General features: G+C 44.8%; 1 protein-coding gene across 1 annotated transcript in view; it reads left to right on the top strand.

The window, feature by feature from the left end:
* POLN (DNA polymerase nu) overlaps positions 1-21,222 on the top strand; it is a 161,669-nt gene that overhangs the window by 116,029 nt on the left and 24,418 nt on the right. Inside the window, 2 exon segments of the mRNA XM_077281185.1 lie at positions 10,708-10,790; positions 12,210-12,338. Coding sequence (XP_077137300.1) covers positions 10,708-10,790; positions 12,210-12,338 — 212 coding nt within the window.

Consider the following 21,222-nt stretch of genomic DNA (forward strand, 5'->3'; position numbering starts at 1 on the left):
TCTTTGATGTAAATCCCCTGCTTGTCACTTAAAGTTACGTAGAAACTGTTCCGATATGAACAACTTTAAGGGACAAGCTTTCGTAAAAAGGGTCATACTGGTAAGATCCTAACAGAAGTTTATCAAGGAGCCCAGAGTTAAATTACCCTATTTAAAAGAAAAACAACAATAATGCAGGATTGCACATCATAAACACGTTTAATGATGGCGCTGATGAATTTAGAGTACTTCTTAATAGACACTGGCCAGTACTCAAAATGGACTGTGATATTGGAGAACTCTTGACTCCACATCCACAGATCACCTACATGAAAGGTAGATCATTACAAAGCTGCCTCGTGCTTAACCACTTTACACCACCCCAACAATTTATGACTTCCTTTTAAAATAGCCGGCTGCTATAGATGTAACGGCTGTGTGGCATGTAAGGCCGTTGAGGTTGGAAAAATCTTCTATAATAATTGTCTAAGGGTCACTTCCGTCTTTCTGTCTGTCTGTCTTTCTGTCTGTCTGTAACGGAAATCCCAAGTCGCTGATTGGTCGCGGCAAAACAGCCACGACCAATCAGCGACGGGACAGTCTGACGGCAAAATGGCCGCTCCTTCTTCCCGCAGTCAGTGCCCGCTCCATACTCCCCTCCAGTCAGCCCTCACACAGGGTTAATGGCAGCGTTAACGGACCGGGTTATGCCGCAGTGTAACGCACTCCGTTAACGCACCTATTAACCCTGTGTGACCAACTTTTACTATTGATGCTGCGTATGCAGCATCAATAGTAAAAAGATCTAATGTTACAAATAATAATAATAATAAAAAGCTTATTCTCACCTTCCGACGTCGCGCGCTGTCCTCGGCACTGCAAGCGGCAGGTTCCGGTGCCAAGGATGCTATGCGACAAGGACCTGCCATGACGTCACGGTCATGTGACCGCGACATCATCACAGGTCCTGCGCTCATACCAACCCTGGGACCGGAAGCTGCCGCGTGCACCGCACACAGGCGCCAGGACTTCAAGGGGCCTTCGGAAGGTGAGTATATGTTTATTTTTTATTTTAAGTCTTTTTTAACCATGCATATAATGCCCACATTGCTATATACTATGTGGGCTGTGTTACATACTGCGTTGGCTCTGTTATATACTACATCTCTGTGCTATATACTATGTAGCTGGGCAATATACAACGTGACTGTGCAATATACAACGTGACTGTCCAATATACTACGTAGCTGTGCAATATACTACGTGCTCTGTGTTATATACTACGTAGCTGTGCAATATACTATGTGGCTGTGTCGGTTCTGTTATATACTACGTCGACTGCAATATTCTACGTGGCTGTGCAATATACTACGTGGCTCTGCTATATACTACGTCGCTGACCAATATAATACATAGCTGTGCAATATACTACGTAGCTATGCAATATACTACGTGCCTCTACAATATACTACGTGGCTATGTTATATACTACGTGGCTCTGCTATATACTACGTCGCTGACCAATATACTACATAGCTGTGCAATACACTACGTAGCTGTGCAATACACTACGTGACTGTGTTATATACTACGTGGCTGTGCAGTATACTACGTGCCTGTGCAATATAGTACGTGGCTCTACAATATACTACGTGGCTATGTTATATACTACTTGGCTCTGCTATATACTACGTTGCTGACCAATATACTACGTGCCTGTGCAATACACTACGTAGCTGTGCAATACACTACGTGGGCTATGTTATATACTACGTGGCTGTGTTATATACTACGTAGGTCTGCTATATACTACGTACGCTGTGTTACATACTACGTAGCTCTTGTCATGTCGGACGCTGTTCAGACTAGGTCGTCCGACAGACAGCGGTAATTCCGCTTTTGACCACTATTTGCTCATTGGCGTCTGCTAGATTTTGTCTAGCTGTTCCGGGGTTAATTTACCTGATCCTCGGATTGGAAGCTGGGCCATTCCCATGGCCTTTAAATAGTTCTCCTGATCATTGGGCGTCGCCAATTATAGCTTCTGTCTTGTGCGTTGTTATCTCTGTCTGGAGTGGAGAGCTGGTTTGGAGATTCTTTGCTGGTGGTGTATTTTCCTCTGTCTTATTTACTCCTTCCTATATTTGTATTTATTTTGCCCTGCACATTTATAGTGTATTCCTGAGTGACTGCGGCGTGGTGTATATTTTCCTTTATCCTTGTCTGTTCTTTCTGTGGGTATTGGAATATTACCTCTTCACTGGGTGGAGTGCGGAGGTATCAGCCTAGGGTTATTACAGGAGTTAGGGTGAGGTTCGAGGCCTGGACATGCACACCATCAGTGTAAACTCCAGGTAGAGGGTCAGTCAGGATTTCCCTAGTCTGAGGGAAACTGCAGGGGCCCGGGTATTTAGCTCTCGCTCACCTAGTTTTCCCCTGACAGCTCTGTTGTATACTACGTAGCTATGTTATATACTACGTCGGTTGTGTTATATACTACATCACTGTGCAATATAGTACGTAGCCTGTGCTATATATTACCTACATATTCTAGAATACCCGATACGTTAGAATCGGGCCACCATCTAGTCTTCTATAATAGAGCCGCCAGGAGGAGGTATGACATTAGATCATTAATAAAGTGTAATAGTGAGCGGATTATCTATAGGGCATTCTGTGTGTGCGGCATGGATTATGTCAGTAAGACCAAAAGGGAATTTAAGAGACGAATAAGGGAGCACCTCAAGGACAGTGGCAAAAAAGAGACACGCAAATACCGAGATATATCAACTTTGACTTCATCCATTAAATTTATGGGGATTGAGAAGGTTGAGAAACCGGTACTGGGGATGCATGGGATAGATCCATCTTGCAACGTGAGGCAAGATGGATCTATCGCCTAAAAACTAATTCACCATCAGGTTTAAATGAGCAGCTGACCTGTGGTTGTTTTTTGTAGGGTCTGTCAAGGGCTATCTAGGTAGGGAGAGCCAGCGACGAATGTGGACGCTTTTGTGCATGAATTAGGGTGCCAACCCCTGCAGTTAGGTAAGGTTAGATGAATAGTCAGGGATAGTGTATGGATTTTTAATGCCAGAATACTAGATTTAGATTTCTCCTGTCAGCTTGAGCATCTGTTGATGATGGTGCCCTGGATACATTTTTTTGTAGTACTCTGCCTGGGAATGCTTATACTATTTAACTGGGACCAGGCATTTACCCGACAGAATGCTGTAGTTACCACGTGATAAGGTTGAGTCCTGCACTCTGGTTGCTGTATCCCCTGATGTGTCTCACAAAGGAATGAACATTGATATGGGAATCCGCCAGCATGTTTTTGCTATGTAATCTGTGAACAGCATTATGTAGGGGTAGAGACCCTTATTCCAACCATGTGTCACTTAGTAGGTTGCATAATGTTATTTCAATGATATCCGTGTTTTATCAGCAGGAGGTTATCACTACAGGACTAGTTGTCTTGTGCTATGTAGTCCTTCTGATCTGTATAACCCCGCCCCCTCCACTGATTGGCAGCCTTCTGCCTATGCACAGTGTACACACTGGTGTGGGTGGGGTTATATACAGAAAGCTGCCAATCAGTAATGTGGGTGGGGTTATACACAGAAAGCTGTCAATCAGTGGTGTGGGCGCGGTTATACACAGCTCAGCATTCAGAAAACTGGTAGATTTGCAGCCGAGAAAACTGATTTTATCAAAACTGCACAAGGCAGTTCAGTAAGGCTACGTTCACATTTGCGGTCAGCGCCGCAGCGTCGGGCGCCGCAGCGGCGCCGCATGCGTCATGCGCCCCTATATTTAACATGGGGGCGCATGGACATGCGTTGTGCTGCGTTTAGCGCCGCATGGCCGCAAGCGTTGGACGCAAGAAACGCATCAAGTTGCATTTTTTTTGCGTCCAACTTGCGGCCAAAAACGACGCATGCGGCGCAAAACGCAGCGTTTTAGCGTGCGTTTTGCCGCGTTTTTGTTTGCGTTGTGCGTTGCGGCGCCGACGCTGCGGCGCACAACGCAAATGTGAACGTAGCCTAAGTGAGACAACACTGGAATCGGTATCTTTGTCCCTATACCATGTTGCTCTCAGATGGGGTAGGAAAAAACATGTGACAGATTAGGATTAAACCATGACATTCCAATACTTCATTTTCTCTGGTGGTGGCGCTGAAAGGAAATTGAGCAAATCGGTGTATAATTCCCCCATAGTTGAACTAAACAGTTCAAAATACCCTGCAGAGACAGGGATGTTTGGAGCTCAGAGCAAGTATATTAAACTCAATGACCCTTATTCAATTCTAAACTTGCTAAGTAAAGGCGCTTCACCTTAAATGTTTTGTTTTCAGCTTGCCTTCAGTAATACAAGATGTACTGGATTCTAAGGTTTCCCTTTCATTTTTTCCCTCCAAACCAATCAACTGGAAAAGAAGAAGCTGTATTAAATAACACAGCTACACAGTAGCAAAGAATACCCCAAAAAACAGATGGCCGTCTCATGCGGTATCCATCTACCTCACAATATCTGAGTTTACAAACAAGGAAATAGGACGCGGACCCCCGCTCATTATTTGGCTAAGATTAACATAGTCTTACAGCAGTTTTTTCTGGCTCGGGAAGGTGTGTAGGCTGAATGTCTCTCCTGCACCTCAACAGTTCTGTACAGATCAAGGAATCCAGCAGAACATAATGATTTAAGCTCGATACCAAGGCAGCCTGATATGTCAAGCAGGAAATTCTTGATAACAGCACAAGTAATAAATCAGAGAAAACAGACAGTGTAACGATCATGGTTTGTGGAACCACTGTGCCATGAACTGCGGAGAGCCTGGAGGGGTGTGACTAAGCAATCACCTGACTTCACTAGAGCCTCTGATGGTGAGGTTAGACTTGGCTCCCAATGAACACCAGGTGCCACTCCAGGACAGACCAAAGGTCCCACAGCAGCTGGACCCGAAGGACAGACTGGATGGAGCAGCAGGCAGAGCTTGTATCAGAGTGCAGCTGACCAAGTTCGTATCAGAGTGCAGCAGTGAGGATTTGCTTCAGAGTGCAGCAGTGAGGATTTGCTTCAGAGTGCAGCAGTGAGGATTTGCTTCAGAGTGCAGCAGTGAGGATTTGCTTCGGAGTGCAGCAGTGAGGATTTGCTTCGGAGTGCAGCAGTGAGGATTTGCTTCAGAGTGCAGCAGTGAGGATTTGCTTCAGAGTGCAGCAGTGAGGATTTGCTTCAGAGTGCAGCAGTGAGGATTTGCTTCAGAGTGCAGCAGTGAGGATTTGCTTCAGAGTGCAGCAGTGAGGATTTGCTTCAGAGTGCAGCAGTGAGGATTTGCTTCAGAGTGCAGCAGTGAGGATTTGCTTCAGAGTGCAGCAGTGAGGATTTGCTTCAGAGTGCAGCAGTGAGGATTTGCTTCAGAGTGCAGCAGTGAGGATTTGCTTCAGAGTGCAGCAGTGAGGATTTGCTTCAGAGTGCAGCAGTGAGGATTTGCTTCAGAGTGCAGCAGTGAGGATTTGCTTCAGAGTGCAGCAGTGAGGATTTGCTTCAGAGTGCAGCAGTGAGGATTTGCTTCAGAGTGCAGCAGTGAGGATTTGCTTCAGAGTGCAGCAGTGAGGATTTGCTTCAGAGTGCAGCAGTGAGGATTTGCTTCAGAGTGCAGCAGTGAGGATTTGCTTCAGAGTGCAGCAGTGAGGATTTGCTTCAGAGTGCAGCAGTGAGGATTTGCTTCAGAGTGCAGCAGTGAGGATTTGCTTCAGAGTGCAGCAGTGAGGATTTGCTTCAGAGTGCAGCAGTGAGGATTTGCTTCAGAGTGCAGCAGTGAGGATTTGCTTCAGAGTGCAGCAGTGAGGATTTGCTTCAGAGTGCAGCAGTGAGGATTTGCTTCAGAGTGCAGCAGTGAGGATTTGCTTCAGAGTGCAGCAGTGAGGATTTGCTTCAGAGTGCAGCAGTGAGGATTTGCTTCAGAGTGCAGCAGTGAGGATTTGCTTCAGAGTGCAGCAGTGAGGATTTGCTTCAGAGTGCAGCAGTGAGGATTTGCTTCAGAGTGCAGCAGTGAGGATTTGCTTCAGAGTGCAGCAGTGAGGATTTGCTTCAGAGTGCAGCAGTGAGGATTTGCTTCAGAGTGCAGCAGTGAGGATTTGCTTCAGAGTGCAGCAGTGAGGATTTGCTTCAGAGTGCAGCAGTGAGGATTTGCTTCAGAGTGCAGCAGTGAGGATTTGCTTCAGAGTGCAGCAGTGAGGATTTGCTTCAGAGTGCAGCAGTGAGGATTTGCTTCAGAGTGCAGCAGTGAGGATTTGCTTCAGAGTGCAGCAGTGAGGATTTGCTTCAGAGTGCAGCAGTGAGGATTTGCTTCAGAGTGCAGCAGTGAGGATTTGCTTCAGAGTGCAGCAGTGAGGATTTGCTTCAGAGTGCAGCAGTGAGGATTTGCTTCAGAGTGCAGCACGCAGGATTTGCTTCAGAGTGCAGCACGCAGGATTTGCTTCAGAGTGCAGCACGCAGGATTTGCTTCAGAGTGCAGAAAGCAGGATTTGCGCTTAAAGTACAACAGGCAGGATTTGCACTTGGAGTACAACAGGCAGGATTTGTACTTGGAGTACAACAGGCAGGATTTGCACTTGGAGTACAACAGGCAGGATTTGCACTTGGAGTACAACAGGCAGGATTTGCACTTGGAGTACAACAGGCAGGATTTGCACTTGGAGTACAACAGGCAGGATTTGCACTTGGAGTACAACAGGCAGGATTTGCACTTGGAGTACAACAGGCAGGATTTGCACTTGGAGTACAACAGGCAGGATTTGCACTTGGAGTACAACAGGCAGGATTTGCACTTATTGTACAGCAGGCAGGACTTGCACTGGTATGTGACCCTACACAACATAGACTGAAACAGGAAGGTTGCTCAGGCACCTCCCCAGTGGGGAGGATGCAGTATATAGTGTTTCATAGCCATTGCCTGGGGAGGAAATAGCAAGTGCACACGCTGGCCCTTTAAGAGGGTGGGAGCGCATGCGTGCCAGACCCAAGGACATGGCCAGAGCACCAGCTGGAAGCATGTCGAGCATGGGGAAGGAAAGAACCGTCTGCAGTATGGGTGAGTGAAGGGACACGTCGCCGACCGTGCCTGCCAGGGTCAACACAGGGCTCATCACACAGAAATGTCAAACTATGAAATATCATGAAGTCATCTATGGTCGTGTTTGATTCCTAGAGCGTGGTGAATTGTACCTTTTTCTGATCAGGAGATTAGAAGATGACAAGAAGAAAAGTTAAATTTAATTCATAATACTCCGGAAACGTTCACATACATTCGTTCCTTCAGGGTGTTTTTTGAGTTGCAGTGAAGTGAGGAATAACTAAATGACTGCATTCCCACATGACCACATTGGTTGGCAGAGTGTTTGTGAGTTGCCCTTATAGAAGTGATGTCGTTTGGCTATGACTAGGATATGCCATGACTTTTTGATTGAGATGGGTCTTAATTTTGGGACCAGAACCTAACCTGAACAAAAAGAAGATGCAGTGCTGGTTTAGTTCTGCACACCCTTCTAAGTTTTCTCTGCACATCGTTCCTTCCAGCTACCAGCATGTTCAAGAAACTATCACCAGACCCATTCACTTGAATAATGTCATGCTGGTGTGAGAGAATGCCAGGGTCAAAGTCATGGCCATGGAAACTGGGGCATCTGTGCCCTGGCCTCCCATCACATGAAAACAATGTCCAATACTTTGCATACCTGGGGCTCCACTTTCTCCGCCGTCAGGGTCCCCTCTGCTCTGCTGTAGGCTCCCTTTAAACGGTGTTGCATAGATTGAGGCACAGTCCTTTTCAACTTTCAAATAAACAATTTTACTATTTTCTTTACGCAGCACTTCCATATTCTTCACAGCATTTACAACAGGATTCACATTACACATACCTTCTTCTTTCCCTGCACTTTCCTTCCTGTCACACAGCACGTACCCGGGTCGGACCGTACCGCACGGTTCCTCAGCATCCTCTCAAGTCAGCTCTGCTACAGTTAGACCTTCCTTAGTCTGTTTCGCCCCAGACAAGAAAATATCTGCCTCGGAAGTCAGTTGCCACTTGGCGAGTGACCTGCCCATATGTACTGTACTTCGGAGCGACACAGCATACTGTTAGTCCAAGCTCACAGCATCTGAGTCTTCCCTCAGCTGTTTAGCCCTGGTTCTGAGGGCATCTGCCCATGCTATAAGCTGCCACATCATGGAGCTACCTGAGTCCCTGTCCTGTCACTGTTTCTGTCTTTATTCTCTTTTTCTGCTGCTGTACTGGCCTACTGCTGACCAGGCCCGATGCTGCAGATGGCTGGGCTTCTCACTTGGTGAACGTTGTGTGGCCACTGCTATCATCCCGGGCACTTAAGTCAGTGCAGGCGGTTTGGGCACCTTGGCTCCGACTGACTAAAATCAGGAAGTCTTCCCTCTTAACTGCAGCTGACCCCTCCTATCTGCACTATGTACACAATAATACCCCATCTAGTGTCCCAACTAGGATACTGCACTTTCCCCATAATGAGGCATACATTGTAAACATACAAACAGGACAAAGACATACAGTAACATAGCAGCATAAAAGGACATCACAGCAATTATTTTACATCAAAAATACAATTAAAACCACATCAATACAAGGGAAGGGAGTGGAGTATTACACGGTCTCGGTACACCCCTTACACTGGAATTCCTTGTGTAGCCAAGCAGTCTATTCCTATATTAGTAATGACAAATTACTTGGATATGCAATCACTTAATGATCACTGGGGATTGGACCTTTGGGGTCCTAACCAATCCCGAGAATGAACAAGCTGCAGAGCTGCATCTTCTTCACAATTTTTCCTGCAGCACTCCCCACCACATAGCTGTGCTGTGGGAACTGAAACTGGCCCCACAAACTTGAATGGGACCACACAGCAACAAGTAGTTGGGAAAACCCCAGGGCAAAAGAAAAGCTGTGAAGGGAATGCAGCGCTGTATCCTCTTCATCCTAAAGATTGGTGGGTGTCCTAGAGTTCGGATGCCTAGGTATCATTGATGGGGTTGTCCCACAAGCAGAGTATATTTTAATTAATAGATCCTGGAATAATAATAATTTCTACAATTGGATGTGTTAAAAAATGTTAATATGCAGAGATAATCTTATAAATGTGCCCCTACAGTCTTATTTGCTGTGTCTGACCATGCAGAGCTGCTCCAGTTAATAGTCAGCACAAATCACAGTTCCTGGCCAGGGAAGGAAGCATAAATCACTTATAATAATTAGGGAATCCTCACAAAGCGCACAGTGTGCGCTGTCAAGATTCTCCGGTGCCGGCTGCGAGTGGTCATGAGATTGTGAATGTATGCTATATTCCGTCTAGATGTGTCCGGCCTTGCTCGATACACTCAAACAGTGACTGCCGACCTGTACTCTTAGGTCGGACAATCACTTTGACTTTTTTTTTTTTTTCTTTTCTTGCTTATTTGGATATGTAGAAACCCTTCCTTGCGGCACATTCAGACAAATATATTTTTCATCCTTCTGTGTGGAAAAAGACAGCGCACGTCCCAAAAGTAGCCTATGCGCTAAGTAGTTCACATGGGCTATTATTTATACAAAGCATGAGTCCCTGAGAAAAAAATAACATATAATATCTACAAAGAATCACTGCATTTAGGTACAACAATGATGATGAACTTTATTAACTTAAAGGATAAAATCACAGTTATATAAAAGGTGATTACATAATGAAAGAAAGTCCAGAGAAGATTTAGGATGATGATATGTACAAATAAAATAATCTAGAATTAATAAGTAATGAGCTTAAATAGTAATGATAAAATGCAATAATATACTATGTATCTCCATATATAATGATTGAAGGTAGATAGGTATTTAACAAAAGGATAATATAATCTTCAAAAATAATAAAATTAATAATTTTAATAATAAATTAATGTGGAAATCAGTGTGATAAACAGATTTCCCTAAAGAGATGGAAAAATAGTAACATAATAAACAAAGTGCAAGATCTTATCATAACCTCATAGTGAGTACATAATACATGATGGCTATTACCAATAAATGCCTGACGTGCGTTTTGCTAAGTCTTCTTCAATAGGCGAAGTCAAAAATGGAAATGAAAAAAACACTTCTCTAGACTTTCTTTCATGATGTATTCACCTTTTATATAACTATGATTTTATTCTTTGAGTTAATAAAGTTCATTTTTTGCTGTACGTAAATGCAGTAATTCTTTGCAGGTATTATATTTATATGCGTTTTTTTGGCTATATTTTTTCTTAGATATTGTTTTACACTGGCCCTGTGGCTAGCTGCCATCTGTCTGTAGGCTTTTAAAAAATGAAATAATTTTGTATCATAGACTAGTCTGGTCAACTTTACAGACCAGACTACAGCAAGTTAATAGCAACCATACGGCCAGCTGGTGTGTCGCTGCTCTCCTCTGGAGCTCAAAAGGCAAAGCTGGCACTGCTTGCAGCATAGGAGAGCGCACAGTTTGGGTCAGCGCTGCAACTATGCTGCTGGTCCAAACTGTCAATCAGTCAGGAGCACAATGCTGCCCGGCATGCAGGAAGCAGAAGGTTGTGGAGCCATACATTCCTGAAAACAACCCCATTAAATGTAATGACAGTCATGCGTGTAACATAATTAAGTATTTTTTTTGTCCATATTGTCAGTGCACATTTTTTTCTTTACACAGGAAAGCTACAGCGTATGAAAATATAACCCAAGCTGATCGAGAACAAGCAAAGAGAGTAGTGTACTCTGTCATCTATGGAATTGGTAAGAACAGTTCTGAAATTGGTTGTTTGGTAAATAACATATATCATACTATGTGCAAAAAGAAAAAAAAGAGCATGAACCGCACATCCCAAAATCATACGTTGATCTAAAGCCGCTAGGCAAAAATTTAAATACTGAACATGAGGTTTTCAGTTTAACATTCTGATCAGACTGTATGAAGCCCACTGCCCCTTCACGGCAAACCTCGTAGTGGGTCCTAACGCCCTAACGGAGCGGAGCCGTGCGGCGACCACCGCCGCAGCGGCCATGCACCAGCAGGGCGGACGGCCTGTTGCCCCACAGCACCCATGCTGCGAGACTGTGCCCCCATGACTGGGGTGAGTTTAAATGCTCCCTTCATTTTGGTGCTGGTGCTGTGTGGCGGCCATTGTTGCTGTGGCTTTGTGCTGGTGGCGCGGCGCGGTCTGGAGTCATGGGGGCTCAGTCTCGCAGCATGGGTGCTGTGGGGCAACAGGCCGTCCGCCCTGCTGGTGCATGGCCGCTGCGGCGGTGGTCGCCGCACGGCTCCGCTCCGTTAGGGCGTTAGGACCCACTACGAGGTTTGCCGTGAAGGGGCAGTGGGCTTCATACAGTCTGATCAGAATGTTAAACTGAAAACCTCATGTTCAGTATTTAAATTTTTGCCTAGCGGCTTTAGATCAACGTATGATTTTGGGATGTGCGGTTCATGCTCTTTTTTTCTTTTTGCACATAACATATATCATATGTGGTGGGATAGGTGACAGATGTTTGATTGCCGATAACCAGCTGCTGAGACATCCACCTAACCCAAGCAAAGGTAATCTGTGTCAGTTGATCAATGGCAAGCATGTATGACGAACACTCCCATAGGCACTGTATTGGACAGTGGTCGCACATGCTCACTACTACTTTTTTTCACACTAGAAACTTTAATTGGAATTGATGTACAATCAGTAAAAAGACTGAATCTAGACTTATATGCTTAGGATGCTGCTTCTGGAGCCTCCGTCACAGATCCTAGCTGAAAATACAGCTCCACTATTCTGTTCGGTAAAATGGTGCATAGCAGACAGAAGCCCCATGGGTGGACAAAGTCCGAAGAAGGCCCCTGTGCAAGAACTGTACAGTTACAGTCCAGTAACTCATCATAATGCACCCATTTATATGTCTGTGACAAAAGCTGCTTACTGCTCTGGAGGTGGAATTAGGCCCCTGAGAAGCACCAATGGTATGGCCGCCCTAGAGGAGTCTGATGAATCCCATCATAGTCATGGTGCCCCTCATGTAACAGACCCAGCGCTACCATTAATTTAATTGTTCTGTGCACAATAATAGAATTAAACACAAATGTGAACAAATCCTTGGCTATGACGCAGGAAATTAAGAATTCCGTCTTATCATCTGTCTAATCTTCTTATAATTGTGCTTATATTACAGGAAAAGAGCGTCTTGCTGAATGTCTGGGCACAACACCTGCTGAAGCTAATACATTTCTGGAGCGTTTTCTTCAAAAGTACCGAGTGTCTGACTTTACCCAGAAAGTTATACAGGAGTGTGACAGTAAGGGTACGTTCACATTCACTTACTTTTGGACCGAGTACTGTCCACATTAAAAACTGACATCGCATGGACCAATGTTATTCATCGGGACTGTTCAGGCGACAAAATTACAGCATGCACTATTATCTTCAGTGATTTGATTTGTTTATTTGACTTACTTATTCATGCATTTGGTTGCTAAAAAATCAGATAGCAGATTTTTACCAGTACTTTGCAATTATTAACCTATGAAACTGCATTTGCCCTTATAAATTGTATTACAGGCGCATTTCACAAAATTACCTCATAATGAAAAGATCCCACCCTCAGTCTTATGTTATGTACTGTATAATCTGCGTCAGTGCTCTCTGTGCAAATGGCGCTAAGTCGATGGCGTAAATAGGAATAGGCTTAGCTAAGGTAGAGCAAGCAAGCCCATGACTTCTAGCAAACTCAGCATCAGCCATACTGACTCCATCTCCACTATCTACAAACACAGATATGTTCTCAATCCTGCTGTCTAGCACCACCTCTGCTGTCAGGACAAATCAAGAATTACAGGTTGAAGATGAATATACCCCCTGATTATCAAACTCCATGCTACCAAGGGTTAATTGAATCTCTTTTTATTTAGGAATCAAAGGACAGGCCTCAATAAAATGTCCCTTCTTCCCGCAAAAAAAAAAAGGTCCTTTTTTTTGCGAATGTGAAGGGAGACATACGACACAGAAGCACCTCCTAACTGCATGGGTTCCTCTAACTCCACAAGTATAGGTTCACCCCTGGACCTTCCCCCGACACAGGGGTGTTGTCCTGGAAAGAGTGCTCAGGAGAAGGTGGTCTTACTCATTTATCCTGCAGGCCACTGCCGTTGCTGCTGAATCTCAGAACGAAGGTCAGTCACCTCCAGTGACAACCTCTGTAGCTGGCCTGCCGGCACAGAAACGGGATTCATGAACCCGGAAAAAGAAAAAAAAACACACTGAAAAAAAAGAAAAAAAAAAAAAACACTGAAAAAAAAAAAAAAAAGAAAAAACAAAACCAAACAAGTGTCAGTTTTCATGTTTTTTTGTTGCTTGACAAAAATGTATGGCGTGTGTTAATGTCACGCTGGATGAAGAATAAGTTAGTGCACAACAACGGGAATAGGTAGCCCAAACACTAGGGAAGGGGGGAGTGGAGACCCCTGTGCAGATTTAAAATCACACTATCTGCCCTAAACATCCCCATATAGGTTTTACACTTATCGCTGTGCAGGAACCTAACTCCTGCCTGACCCAAGCGATTAGCCCTACATAGGGAGGGGATGGGGTATGCGCTAGTCAGTCCCCACTACAACTAAAGACAGAGAGGGAAGACGGATGGGCAGGAACACTTAGCTTGAGAAGACAACCAAGACACCACACCAGCAATCCTCCAAGGGTCCTCAAAGAAAGACACTAGCCGTCTGCTAGAACCTCCAACAAGACTGAGGCATGTGTGAGCTGACATCCACACCATGCTGCAGCAATTGAATATATTTAAACCTTCACCCGAGGTGTGTGATTAGCAGAAGAAGGTGGAGGTAACGATTGGGTCTCAGAGGAAGAAGGATATCGCTCCATAACAGTGATGCCAAAATTAAGAAGGTGCTTGAGCTAAACGCAAAGATCTTCTACAGCCTGATCCAGGATGACTGACTGTCACACCTGACACACCCGTGACAGTAGCGGTCAGGGTGTCTTGTGACACATTGTCCTATCCATAGGTTAAAGGCCACTCTGTCTCTTTGGTCATTTAAAGGTCGAGTTACTTCCTTGTCTCTTAGGCCATGTGCACACGTTCAGTATTTTTCGCATTTTTTTCACGTTTTTTCGCTATAAAAACACGAAAAAAAAGCTTACATATGCCTCCTATTATTTAAGAGTGTATTCCGCATTTCTTGTGCAAATGTTGCATTTTTTTCCGCAAACAAATCGCATTGCGGAAAAAAAAGCAACATGTTCATTAAATTTGCAGAATTGCGGGGATTCCGCACACCTAGGAGTGCATTGATCTGCTTACTTCCCGCACGGGGCTGTGCACACCATGCGGGAAGTAAGCAGATTATGTGCAGTTGGTACCCAGGGTGGAGGAGAGGAAACTGCGATGACGTCGCGGTCTTGTGATTGGTCGCGTGACCGCTCATGTGACCGCTCACGTGACCGCTCACGTGACCGCGACGTCATCGAAGGTCCTGCACGCACACACCATCTATAGGAACAGACGCCGCTGAGGAGATCGGCTGTCTGCAGGTGAGTATAACCATTTTTTTTTTTTTATTTTTTTTTTTAAACATTCTATCTTTTACTATTGATGCTGCATAGGCTGCATCTATAGTAAAAAGTTGGTCACACTTGTCAAACACTATGTTTGACAAGTGTGACCAACCTGTCAGTCAGTTTTTAGCAAACTTTAGCATTCTGCAAGCTAATTTCGCTTGCAAAATGCTAAAAAAAAACGCGAAAAAAAACGCAAAAAAAAATGCGGATTTCTTGCAGAAAATTTCCGGTTTTCTTCAGGAAATTTCTGCAAGAAATCCTGACGTGTGCACATACCCTTAGTCTACTTTGCTGTAGTTCACCCACAATGGCAGCACTGCTCAAAGACACTTCTTACTTCTACTTGAACTTGTCCCTATCTGCCTAACTACAGGAAGTGGTTTATTTCCCTATCACTAAGCCCCTACCACTATGGGCTAATCCTGAACATTAGCATCATCTTACCTTAACGTCACTACCTAAGCTACAGTCACTATCTTATCCTACCTATCTTATGTCCCAAGTCCTAAACTATGTCTTACCGTACACTTATCCTATTAAGTACACTATGTCCTACACTATTTATTACCAACATTATTGCATCAAAAACATATCACATGACACAATACATACAAAGACGCAAGACATGATGCACATACGCGATTGGTGTTTTCATGGGTAGGAACGTGACAGTCCAGTCCACACTGCTTACAGCTGTGACGTAATACAATATATAATCTCACTGTAGCCGCATAGATCATGCGTGCGCGCAGTGCAGCCTGGTAACTCCATACTGTTAGAATAATATTTTCATAATATATCTTTATTTGTAATGAAAACAAATCATCAGGAGGCAAATGAGTTTAATTGGAAATATAATCATACATCTAGAAAACACGCAGCGATTTCCAAGAAAATGTTGGCTGTGGCACACAAACTTGGTTTCTGTGAATTTTAATATTAGATGCGATTTTCTAAAAATTACATAATGATGATAATAAAAAATTAATGGCTATTAAAACTGTGTCTAATGAGCCGCACAAGTTCTCAATTAACCCCTTCCTAACTTGGCGATTTTCCAGTTTTGCACTCTTTTCTTCCATTATTTTCCAAGAGCCATAACTTTTTTTTCTTTTTTCTTTAGGTCTTTGGAGCCGTTTGAGGGCTTGTTTTTTATGGGACGCGTTATACTTTTGAATGACACCATTGCTTTTACCATTCAATTTACAGGAAAATGGGAAACAAAAATTCCAATTACAGGGAAATTGCACAAAATAACCTGCAATTCTTTTTGGATTTTGTTTTCACAACATTCATTGTGCAGTGCGATACCAATCATGTACAGTCTTCTTTTACTTAACCCCTTCCCGACCCATGACGCCACGTAGGCGTCATGAAAACCCGTGCCAATCCGACCCATGACGCCTATGTGGCGTCATGGAATGATCGCGTCCCTGCAGATCGGGTGAAGGGGTTAACTCCGATTTCACCCGATCTGCAGAGACAGGGGGAGTGGTGCTTCAGCCCAGGGGGGGTGGCTTCACCCCCCCGTGGCTACGATCGCTCTGATTGGCTGTTGAAAGTGAAACTGCCAATCAGAGCGATTTGTAATATTTCACCTGAAAAACTGGTGAAATATTACAATCCAGCCATGGCCGATGCTGCAATATCATCGGCCGTGGCTGGAAACACTAATGTGACCCCCCCCCCACCCCATCGATCGCCCCCCCAAGTGACCGATCTGTGCTCCGCTCCCCTCGGACCTGTGCTCCGCTGCCCCGTGCTCCTGCCCGCTCCCCCCGTGCTGCTATGCCACCCCCCTGTGCTCCGACGCCCCCCCCGTGCCCCGATCTCCCCCCCTTATACTCACCGAGGCTCCCGGTGTCCGTCCGCCTCCTCGCTGGGCGCTGCCATCTTCCAAAATGGCGGGCGCATCCTCAGTGCGCCCGCCGAATCTGCCAGTCGGCAGATTCGTTAAAAGTACATTTTGATCGCTGTGATAGGTTCTATCACAGCGATCAAAATAAAAAAATAATAAATTAACCCCCCCCTTTATCACCCCCATAGGTAGGGACAATAATAAAATAAAGAAAATATTTTTTTTTTTCTTTTTCCACTAGGGTTAGGGTTAGAACTAGGGTTAGGGTTAGAACTAGGGTTAGGGGTAGGGTTAGGGTTACGGGTAGGGTTAGGGGTAGGGTTAGGGTTATGGCATGTGCACACAGTGCGGATTTGGCTGCGGATCCGCAGCGGATCCGCAGCGGATTGACCGCGGATCTGCAGCGGATTGGCCGCTGCGAATTCGTAGCAGTTTTCCATCAGGTTTACAGTACCATGTACACCTATGGAAAACCAAATCCGCTGTGCCCATGGTGCGGAAAATTCCGTGCAGAAACGCTGCGTTGTATTTTCCGCAGCATGTCAATTCTTTGTGCGGATTCCGCAGCGTTTTACACCTGTTCCTCAATAGGAATCCGCAGGTGAAATCCGCACAAAAAAACACTGGAAATCCGCTGTAAATCCGCAGGTAAAACGCAGTGCCTTTTACCTGCAGATTTTTCAAAAATCGTGTGGAAAAATCTCACACGAATCCGCAACATGGGCACATAGCCTTAGGGTTAGGGTTGGAATAAGAGTTAGGGTTGGAATTAGGGCTAGGGTTGGAAATAGGGTTAAGATTAGGCTTGTGGTTAGGGTTACGGATAGGGTTAGGGGTGTGTTGGCGTTACAGTTGTGGTTAGGGTTGGGATTAGGGTTAGGGTTGGGATTAGGGTTAGGATTAGGGTTAGGGTTGGAATTAGGGTTACGGGTGTGTTGGGGTTAGGGTTGTGGCTAGGGGTGTGTTGGGGTTAGGGTTGTGATTAGGGTTATGGCTACAGTTGGGATTAGGATTAGGGGTGTGTTGGGGTTAGTGTTGAAGTTAGAATTGAGGGGTTTCCACTGTTTAGGCACATCAGGGGTCTCCAAACGCAACATGGCGCCACCATTGATTCCAGCCAATCTTGCGTTCAAAAAGTCAAATGGTGCTCCCTCCCTTCCAAGCCCCGACGTGCGCCCAAACAGTGGTTTACCCCCACATATAGGGTACCAGCGTACTCAGGACAAACTGGGCAACAACTGTTGGGGTCCAATTTCTCCTGTTACCCTTGCAAAAATAAAAAATTACTTGCTAAAACATAATTTTTGAGGAAAGAACAATTATTTTTTATTTTCACGGCTCTGCGTTATAAACTTCTGAGAAGCACTTGGGGGTTCAAAGTGCTCACCACACATCTAGATAAGTTCCTTGGGGGGTCTAGTTTCCAAAATGGGGTCACTTGTGGGGTGTTTCTACTGTTTAGGACCATCAGGGGCTCTGAAAATGCAATGTGACGCCCGCAGACCATTCCATCAAAGTCTGCATTTCAAATGTCACTACTTCCCTTCCGAGCCCTGATGTGTGCCCAAACAGTGGTTTACCCCCACATATGGGGTATCAGCGTACTCACAACAAACTGGGCAACAAATATTGGGGTCCAATTTCTCCTGTTACCCTTGTGAAAATAAAAAATTGCTTGCTAAAACATCTTTTTTGAGGAAAGAAAAATGATTTTTTATTTTCACGGCTCTGCGTTGTAAACTTCTGTGAAGCACTTGGGGGTTGAACGTGCTCACCACACATCTAGATAAGTTCCTTGGGGGGTCTAGTTTCCAAAATGGGGTCACTTATGGGGGGTTTCTACTGTTTAGGCATATCAGGGGCTCTGCAAACGTAACATGATGCCCGCAGACCATTCCATCAAAGTCTTCATTCCAAAACGTCACTACTTCCCTTCCGAGCCCCGGCATGTGCCCAAACAGTGGTTTACCCCCACATATGGGGTATCAGCGTACTCAGGAGAAACTGGACAACAACTTTTGGGGTCAAATTTCTCCTGTTACCCTTGCAAAAATAAAAAATTCTGGGCTAAAAAAATATTTTTGAGGAAAGGAAACACATTTATTATTTTCACGGCTCTGCGTTATAAACTTCTGTGAAGCACTTGGGGGTTGAAAGTGCTCACCACACATCTAGATAAGTTCCTTGGGGGGTTTAGTTTCCAAAATGGGGTCACTTCTGAGGTGTTTCTACTGTTTAGGACCATCAGGGGCTCTGCAAATGCAATGTGATGCCCGCAGACCATTCCATCAAAGTCTGCATTTCAAATGTCACTACTTCCCTTCCGAGCCCTGACGTGTGCCCAAACAGTGGTTTACCCCCACATATGGGGTATCAGCGTACTCACAACAAACTGGGCAACAAATATTGGGGTCCAATTTCTCCTGTTACCCTTGTGAAAATAAAAAATTGCTTGCTAAAACATCTTTTTTGAGAAAAGAAAAATGATTTTTTATTTTCACGGCTCTGCGTTGTAAACTTCTGTGAAGCACTTGGGGGTTGAACGTGCTCACCACACATCTAGATAAGTTCCTTGGGGGGTCTAGTTTCCAAAATGGGGTCACTTATGGGGGGTTTCTACTGTTTAGGCATATCAGGGGCTCTGCAAACGTAACATGATGCCCGCAGACCATTCCATCAAAGTCTGCATTCCAAAACGTCACTACTTCCCTTCCGAGCCCCGGCATGTGCCCAAACAGTGGTTTACCCCCACATATGGGGTATCAGCGTACTCAGGAGAAACTGGACAACAACTTTTGGGGTCAAATTTCTCCTGTTACCCTTGCAAAAATAAAAAATTCTGGGCTAAAAAAATATTTTTGAGGAAAGGAAACACATTTATTATATTCACGGCTCTGCGTTATAAACTTCTGTGAAGCACTTGGGGGTTCAAAGTGCTCACCACACATCTAGATAAGTTCCCTTGGGGGTCTAGTTTCCAAAATGGAGTCACTTGTGGGGAGTTCCTACTGTTTAGGCACATCAGGGGCTCTGCAAACGCAACCTGACACCCGCAGAGCATTCCATCAAAGTCTGCATTTCAAAACATCACTACTTCCCTTCCTAACCCCGACGTGTGCCAAAACAGTGGTTTACCCCCACATATGGGGTATCAGCATACTCAGGAGAAACTGGACAACAACTTTTGGGGTCCAATTTCTCCTGTTACCATTGGGAAAATAGAAAATTGTGGGCTAAAAAATCATTTTTGAGAAAAGAAAAATTATTTTTTATTTTCATGGCTCTGCGTTATAAACTTCTGTGAAGCACTTGGGGGTTCAAAGTGCTCACCACACATCTAGATAAGTTCCTTGGGAGGTCTAGTTTCCAAAATGGGGTCACTTGTGCGGGAGCTCCAATGTTTAGGCACACAGGGGCTCTCCAAACGCGACATGGTGTCCGCTAATGATTGGAGCTAATTTTCCATTCAAAAAGCCAAATGGCGTGCCTTCCCTTCCGAGCCCTGCCGTGCGCCCAAACAGTGGTTTACCCCCACATATGGGGTATCATCGTACTCAGGACAAACTGGACAACAACATTTGGGGTCCAATTTCTCCCATTACCCTTGGGAAAATAAAAAATTCTGGGCTAAAAATCATTTTTGAGGAAAGAAAAATTATTTTTTATTTTCACAGCTCTGCGTTATAAACTTCTGTGAAGCACCTGGGGGTTTAAAGTGCTCACTATGCTTCTAGATAAGTTCCTTGGGGGGTCTAGTTTCCAAAATGGGCTCACTTGTAGGGGAGCTCCAATGTGTAGGCACACAGGGGCTCTCCAAACGCGACATGGTGTCCGCTAACGATTGGAGCTAACTTTCCATTCAAAAAGTCAAATGGCACGCCTCCCATTCTGAGCCTTGCCGTGCACCCAAACAGTGGTTTACTCCCACATATGAGGTATCGGCGTACTCAGGAGAAATTGCCCAACAAATTTTAGGATCCATTTTATCCTGTTGCCCATGTGAAAATGAAAAAATTGAGGCTAAAAGAAATTTTGTGTGAAAAAAAAGTACTTTTTCATTTTTACGGATCAATTTGTGAAGCACCTGAGGGTTTAAAGTGCTCACTATGCTTCTAGATAAGTTCCTTGGGGGGTCTAGTTTCCAAAATGGGGTCACTTGTGGGGGAGCTCCAATGTTTAGGCACACAGGGGCTCTCCAAACGTGACATGGTGTCCGCTAGCGATGGAGATAATTTTTCATTCAAAAAGTCAAATGGCGCTCCGTCCCTTCCGAGCCTTACCATGTGCCCAAACAGTGGTTTACCCCCACATGTAAGGTATCGGTGTACTCAGGAGAAATTGTGCAACAAATTTTAGGATCCATTTTATCCTGTTGCCCATGTGAAAATGAAAAAATTGAGGCTAAAAGAAATTTTGTGTGAAAAAAAAGTACTTTTTCATTTTTACGGATCAATTTGTGAAGCACCTGAGGGTTTAAAGTGCTCACTATGCTTCTAGATATGTTCCTTGGGGGGTCTAGTTTCCAAAATGGGGTCACTTGTGGGGGAGCTCCAATGTTTAGGCACACGGGGGCTCTCCAAACGCGACATGGTGTCCGCTAAAGATTGGAGCCAATTTTTCATTGAAAAAGTCAAATGGCGCTCCTTCCCTTCCGAGCCCTGCCGTGCGCCCAAACAGTGGTTTACCCCCACATATGAGGTATCAGCGTACTCAGGACAAATTGGACAACAACGTTCGTGGTCCAGTTTCTCCT

This window comes from Ranitomeya variabilis, chromosome 1 (genome assembly GCF_051348905.1).
Source record: "Ranitomeya variabilis isolate aRanVar5 chromosome 1, aRanVar5.hap1, whole genome shotgun sequence".
Taxonomy (NCBI): Eukaryota; Metazoa; Chordata; class Amphibia; order Anura; family Dendrobatidae; genus Ranitomeya; species Ranitomeya variabilis.